The sequence below is a fragment of the Protopterus annectens genome, chromosome 3.part1 (assembly GCF_019279795.1).
Source record: "Protopterus annectens isolate FY-2018-M chromosome 3.part1, PAN1.0, whole genome shotgun sequence".
In the NCBI taxonomy this organism is placed as follows: Eukaryota; Metazoa; Chordata; order Ceratodontiformes; family Protopteridae; genus Protopterus; species Protopterus annectens.
This window is the reverse complement of record NC_056732.1, coordinates 471,920,854-471,928,658: the sequence shown is the minus strand read 5'-3', so window position 1 is coordinate 471,928,658 and position 7,805 is coordinate 471,920,854. Positions and strand designations below refer to the sequence as shown.

The 7,805-nt window shown below is 37.0% G+C and overlaps 1 protein-coding gene across 1 annotated transcript in view; it reads right to left on the bottom strand.

Moving 5' to 3' along the window:
* Positions 1 to 5,418: 5,418 nt before the first annotated feature.
* The window catches only part of SNTB1 (syntrophin beta 1), a 1,146,703-nt gene continuing 1,144,316 nt past the window's right edge, over positions 5,419 to 7,805 (bottom strand). The window contains exon 13 of the mRNA XM_044066911.1: positions 5,419 to 6,599. Coding sequence (XP_043922846.1) covers positions 6,507 to 6,599 — 93 coding nt within the window. The 3' untranslated portion in view covers positions 5,419 to 6,506. The remainder of the gene's footprint in view (positions 6,600 to 7,805) is intronic.

The window sequence follows — 7,805 nt, the reverse complement described above, 5'->3', positions numbered from 1 at the left end:
ACCGCTCCTGGTAAAGTTGTTTGATTATTTCATGCTTAGAAGAATAAATGTTGAAATGTCCAATCCAGTTTATGGTTCATACATGTTATTTATTGATTTATTTTGCAGAGGTACAAGCCGAGGTTGCTGTTTCACAGTACTTTATTATCCAGTTATGTTCCTTGATACATTGCAGCCTGCATGTTATCCCTGTACGTGATGTTGTTTGTGAGGTTTCTACTTTTTCCCCACTGGAAAAGACATGCAAGTAGGTGAAGTAATGATGTTCAGATTGTCCCTTGATTTGCATACATTGTGCACGTGTGTGTGTGTGTGTGTGTGTGTGTGTATCTGCAATACACTGGACTCTCAATCAGAATTGTTTATTTGCTTTTGTTGACTGGTAAAGTCTCTCTTGGAAATGAAATACTATTTTCAGTGGAGACCCATGGAGAAAAGCTCCAAAATAAGAACAGAAATGCATTTTTGACAATTCAAAATAAAAATGGTCAACAAACATTATTTACAAAGTATTTCACACTAAACTGTCAACATACATTATTTATAACACATTTCAGATTAAAGAAAAACATATTTTCAAGATAGTGTGACTAGAAAAAAATACTATATTGATACACTTGTATACTATCCATAGACAGAGTTAGGATTGCAAACTTCAAAGTGTAGCTTTGACACAGTTGCATAGTTTATTAGTTGCCAGAGGATATTTTACGTTAGATTTGAATATTTGAAGGTTATTTAAAAGCCTCACGTGATTTGAATGTTTATTCAATGCCTAGCAACAGATAATAGTGAGTCACCATAATAATTATTAGATTTATTACAAAAGTTAAAGTTCTGAGGATCTTAAGGTGCTGTTTTGGTACATTGGATGAGATTTCACAGTGAGAGTGTTTCAAGTGGATTGTGAAGTGTTTTGTATGCTGTGAGTAGTTGGGAGAGGGTGATTTGTTGAGGAAGTTCAAATCAGTTGAGGGTACTGAGCACCGTGCAGTGTTGGAAGCCGTTTGGAAGGTTGCAGGTCACTTTGTTAATTTTGTTTGTAGGTGCTTTCTAGTTTGTGTTTGGTGGAAGAGTTGATATTTGTGAATATTGTTGAAGCAATGTGGGAGGATAGGAAGGAGAAGGGAGGTGGCAGCTATTATGCAAGCAATAATGCCCAACAGGATGTGTTAATGTGTAATTAATGCCCACTCTAGGGTGTTGTGAGGCCCGATGTTGATGGCAGAAGTCCTCTACACCCCTGGAAGGGCATTAATTACACATTAACACATACCCTGGGGGGGCATTATTGTGCTTAGAGAATGGGATCTCTGCAAAATTGGTGTGTTTTACTTATTTATATTTTTTTATTACTATAAATTTTTTTATATATATTTTGGATGTAAAACAGTTCCTCCATCTATTGTCCCAAAGCTGCTGTAGCATATGGGAATGGTGTTAGAGGAAGCATTTTACACCCAAAATATATCCTTTTTAAAAAAATATCTAGATATTTGCTTTATTTTTTGGTCCCTTACTGCTAAAATGGCTTCTTCCCAGTCATTGGGTATTGAAGTCACTAAATAATGACATACATTTGACTTTCAGACTTTATATCCTTCAGAAAATTCATGTTAAAAAAGTAAAAAGCAATTTAACTAACAGGATTTGCGTTAAGTATGGCATTCACAGTCTATTCCTAGTTTGGAGCCTTTGTCCCCCCTTTATTTCAGGCTTTATGCACATTTCTTGAGCTAAAAGGTCGAGATGTATGCATACCTCTTATCTACTGCTGACAGTGGTCCATCATCTCACTGTCTCTCCCTCTGTCACACAGACCCCCCACACACCTGTACTTCAGAAAATGCATGCTAATGCAAATGCTATTATTGCAGCAACTTTGTGATTTTTTTTAAACAGGAATATGTTCCTGTTTTGAGCCTTTTTCCTCCCTTTGCTTTGCTTTTTATTCAGTTAACTTATCTAAGAGGTGAGAGGAACGTAAACCTGCTGCTGCTGCCAGTGTTGGATTGCTGTCACTCTTTACTCTCTGTGTATCACTCACACACACTTTGCTTTCATGCATGCAGTCACAGAAACATAAACACACACACACAGAAACAGAAACACACACACTTTTTTCTGTTATATTTAGATTTTACACTTGCTAAACAGCAAAAGCGCTGCTTAGCAAGCGTAAAATAACGGCTCGATCTTTCTCGCTTTCACTCACATGCACACATACGCTCACATACACAGACATAAATACGCACACACTTTTGTTTTTCAGTCTTCTTTTTTTTTTAATATATTTTACACTCACTAAACAGCAGAAGTGCTGCTTAGCGAGTGTAAAATAATGGCGATTGTTTTTTTCTGTCCGAGCTTCATGGCAGCTTGATATGCTGCCATGAAGCAGTAGACTCATTTTTCAGAGTGCATTACTTGTACATTAATACCCGGCTGGAGAACGCTTGTTCTCCAGTCACAGTGTTGATACACAGTAAGCCCATTTTCTAATTTACTATGATCAACAACAACAACTTTAGAAGACCTTTGCTTTATACAGAGAGCCTAGTTTGCAGTGTGTCTTTGACTACAGAGTCAATGTGCAGATCAAATTTCAACATGTTATCAAGGATAACTCCTAACAATTTTGTGTTGGTGATGATTTCAGTTTTTGTATTGTCTGAGGAGATAATATTAAGGTCAGTGTTCTGATTTATGTTTTTAGGAAAGAAAAGGATTAATTTTGTTTTGTTAGGGCTTAAGGGCAACTAAGATTTATTTAGTCAGTTTTCTGTAGAGGTGAAAGCTTCCTAACTGATGGTTTCTAAGGTGGGAAGATTTGAGGCTGAGCAAACTAAATTGAGTTGTCAGCATATTGTACTATGACAATGAGTTTTGATTCCTTGTGCATGTCATAATAAAGATGATGAAAAGTACTGGCCCAAATATGGAGCCTTGTGGGACTGCTGTACTGATTGGAAGGAATGTGGAGTGAGAGTTATTCCATTTTACAGACCGAGTGCGATTGTTTAGGTAGCTGGTGAAAGAGCTAGCTGAAGCAGTTAGTTACAAGGCCTTTGAGATTTAGTCTTTGGGGTAGAAGTTGATCTGAGACCATGTGAAAGGTTTTTGACAAGTCCCAGAAAATGGTAGGAAAAAAATTACCCAAATTTTTACTTTCATTAATGGTATCTAGAAAATATAGCAGGGCTGTTTCGGTGCTGTGGTGTGGTTGAAAGCCATGTTGGCTAGGAGAATGAAAGTGATTTTCAAGTAGAAAGGCTAGGAGTTGCCATTGTATGCATTTTTCAATGACTGAGAGGGGAGAAAAGATTGCTATAGGGCAATAGTTTGACACTCCGGTGGATGTGCTTACCTTTGTTTAATGGGATTATAAAGGAAGCTTTCTACAGGGCTTGGGTATAGTTTTCTGTAAAGGATATATTAATTAGGATAGATATACAGGGTAGCAAATGGTGTCAGTGGCTATACTGAGGTATTCGGAAGGCAGGTTGTCAGGAGTTAGTTTTGTGGGTTTCAGTTTTTTAATGTATTTTTTGTTGGTATTTGTCTGGATGGTTGTTCCATTTTGTTGGGGTGTAGAGCTATGTTCAGCAAGGGATCCTGCCTTACTCCACTGCTTGTTGGGTCAGAATAATGTCTGTGACCCAGAGGAGGATAAAGCTGGTACCAAAATAAATTATTGTTACACTCATTCCCTATAAACCACAACAGACATCCAAACAGCATTGCTGTGGGACTAATGCTGCATTTCTGGAATGAGGTTAAAGCTGGTACTGAAAGTAAATTAATTATTGTGTTACATTCATTCCCTATAAACCACAACAGACATACAAAGGGCATTGCTGTGTGATAAATGTTGCATTTCTAGAAGTAACAGCTGGTGTCGCAGCTGCTTCATACTTGTAGGTCAAGTAAATCTTCTACTAGAAGCATGCGATGTGCATCAGAATTTCATCCCGTAATTTGTGAGATCCTGGATATGAGAAAAATCAAAAGTCTGCCTCCTCTATATAAATAATCCAAGGAAACATTTTGAGATGAAAGTCTGCACCTTAACGCAACATACCTGTCCATATGGTGATTACAGCACCCATCTTCATATTCAGATTTCTAGATAGCAGAGGAAACCTACAAAGTGCTTCTGATATGAAATAATTCATTTCTGATTGGTCATACTCTCCATGTGGTGCTTTAAAAAACAGAACAACTCGAATAGGTCCGATTTACACAAAAAAACTATGCTAAAACATGTACAAAACTGTTCAATAGAACTATAAGTTTAGACCTGTGTACAGCCCTGGCTTCTGCTATCACATTAGTAAATTGCTCACTAACTTCAACTTACACATTTGACTTGTGAGTGACTTACTGTTATGCATTATATTTTCTAGAAGCAAAATAACTTTCTTCCATAGCATGAACACCTCCTCTAAACCTCTGTAGATACTGAAGTCTTGTAACCAAATACATAAGCTCCATACCATCAGCACCGTACAATTACCTCCACACTATCATGCACCCACTTCAAAACTTTACTAAAAGCACACCTAAAAACATGCTGGCTATGCCCTTGCAACTCCCCCTCTAATATCACCCACCCATTCAACCCATTACCTTTCTTTCCACCCCACTAACTACCTTGATTATAGCAAGCTTGGATGCTCATAAGCCTGACTACTTATTATACAGCAGGAACTTCTTATTGTAACAATTGTTAATGGCTGTTATGTACTTCACAGATGATAAAGATTCTAGTTGTCTACTGATGTACTATGTCCTTCATCTGTAACTATGTTTGTAATTGTTAATTGCTATGTTGATCAAATTGTTAATTATTATGTAAATCCAATGTAACTACTGTCTGCATATTTTAACTGTGGAACTTTTCTCCCTGGGCCTCTGCTGAAAATGGACCTACGTCCAGTCGGACACTCCCAGTCAACAAATGTAAATAAATAAAATAAATAAATAAGAAACACATTAAGGAGCTGGCCGGTGTTCTATTGACAGCAATCACCAGTGACTTCAAATTTAAGCTTTTTTTTGCTTAATTAGGCTTAACATTTTGTATAATCAGGCTTGTTAAGATTACTGACACCACCAGAATCTGTTATAATTCCAGACACTTCCAGCTATGATTTCTTTTGTGGTTCTATGTGTCCCACTCCTGTCCATGTCATATAACATCCATCCACGTTTGGTGCATTATTCACTACAGACTACGTTATCCTTAATGTTGATATTTAAATGTAATTATATGCTAAAAAGAAGTACAGCAAATGTACCTGTTCTTTCAGTGGCATTGAAAAAGAAAACACATTCTGGAAAGATGTGATCAAGTAAGTAAACTACTAGTGTGGAGATTTTGCAAAACTGAATAAAAGAATGCAAGAAAAAAAATCATAAATTCATAACTCAAATTTATAAGAGTTGTTCATAATCATTTTACTGAATTAACATGCCAGATTAACAGTACAGATTTTTCCCTTAATTATTACTATTAAACAAAAGGCACAATTTGATACAACAAATAAGAATGCATATATGCGTGTTCTGGGGGTGCTGTTGGTGAAAATAATCTGCTGTCCATCAATCAAAATACAAAGCTCAGAATATGACCTGATTCAGCCATTTAGTGAGGAAGACATAACACCAGTTCTTTCAATGAGCAATGCGCCAGTTTTAGTGAATTTTGCAGTTCATTATGTCAGTTTTTCAATGTTGTGGTGCAATACCTCTATGTCTGCTCAAAAATCTACTGTGACACACCTTGTCAACAAGCCAAAAGCATTCTGCTTTCACAAAAAAAAATTGCTGTTTAAAATTGTGCAGAAATAAAATAAGTGAACCACTGTATAAAGAACAGTGAATTCAAGTGATCACGTCAAGTCTCTCTTCCTGCTGTACATTGTAACATGGTCAGAATAAATGGCCCACCAATCCAGCCATTTTTGTTTCTAATGGAATGTGGTATTTTGACAAATTGTGGCTTTCAGCATGTATTTAATACATGCCCATCACACTACAGCATCTGTTATGGAATGATCTGCATATTTTCTAGGGACAGACAGATAATCACATTGCCAATCACCAGCTGCAATAGAATGCAGCAGTAAGGTGTGAGGTAGGGACCTGTGGAAGTCTACAGTGGCTACACTGCACAATTAGCAGGTATACAAAGACTTTGGTTCTTTGCATAAGTTAAGGGTAAGCAAGCACAAGTCCTGGAACAAATAATTGACACTGAAGATCATTTTAAATGTTCTGCCCAGCTTGCACTTTGTCTGCTAGTCTATAATCGACTGTCTTTGCTACAAATCTTTTGTTCCGAGCTCTAAGTTCGATGAGCATCTGACTTCTCCTAGGCTGCAATTAGCTCTTGTGACTTTGCACTCTGGAAAATATCAAATTCCTTGTATATTTCTAGAAGTCAAGTATTCTCTGGATGTGCACCACATCTCTTGCTTTCATGTAATAGCTTGTATGTTAGTTCATGCTACTAGACCAAGTCGTGCTACCTTGGCAGACAGGAATGAGTGGATGATAAATACAATTGGCTTTGGACAGGAATGAAGATCCAATGTCTGAAAAGAAAAAGAAAATATTTTCATTTTTTACTATTTTATTATTCTAATTAAAAAGTCAAGTTTCATAATATTCAAACTCCAGGATTCATAGAAGACCACATATGAATACTACATGAATACAATTAAAACTATATCACAATAAATTAATTATGGTTGTAACACACTGAAATGAGGAAGTTTATAAAGTAATTAGTTTACATGTTTTGACCCCACTTCATTTTAACTTGTTAGCCTTACTCTCCCATATTACCACACAATGTTATAGACTGAACACTTCTACAACATAGAAGTCATTGTCTCTTGTTCAGCAACTCCATTATAATGTTCCTGGATACTTAGCACATTGACTTCTCTGTAGGCATGCTTATCTCATTAAATTTATTCCTGGACACAACACACACAGACTTCAGTAACAAAACATGACAGTTCTCTTTACAGTGAATTCTTGGGCAGGTTGATAATCATTTTCCTGATGCTGGGGTTTATTTCCCTATTTCAATCCTCATACTATTTTGATGGTACATCTTGCCAGATGGTATGTCTCTTCAACTGAATGCAAGTGACTCTAAATACCTAAAATATTAGCCAGGTGATGCCATGAATGTAGAATTGCATTACTGAGACATTATTTCAGGAAAGAAGCTTTCTAGCAATGGCCTTGGGAGGTGTGGGTGGGGGGGCACAGCAGGATAGCGTATTAACAGTATGGATGTTTGCACTTCCTCGTCAGATCTTTGCCATGTGCCAACTTAACCCCAAGAGAGTTTAGCTAAAAGGACAGATAGGTAGTCTTTGGGCTAATGAAATAATACACAAAATTCATCAAATAAGATGGATGCCAAACACACACACATGGAATGAACTGGAAAAGAAAAAGGAAAGACACACACTGACAGCATCTGTTGATGGGTTACAGTCTTCCTTCTGGTGGGGATGGGCTTCAACAGGAAAATTCCTCCACTTCACATTCTTTTCTCTGACTACAGGCCAGTCTCCCTTTGACTGATACTTGCTTAACCAGTTTTAGTCGTGATTGGGGAAAAAGTGAGCTTGTTAACAAGCCACTGAATATGTGTACAGGTACTGCATTCTCTACAGCTGTCAGCATGGTTTTACTCTTGGCAGTAATACATTCATTGCAAGAAACCTAAACAGACTCTTTTCTTTCTGAAATGGTTAATGATATGCTTACAAGTATTTTCT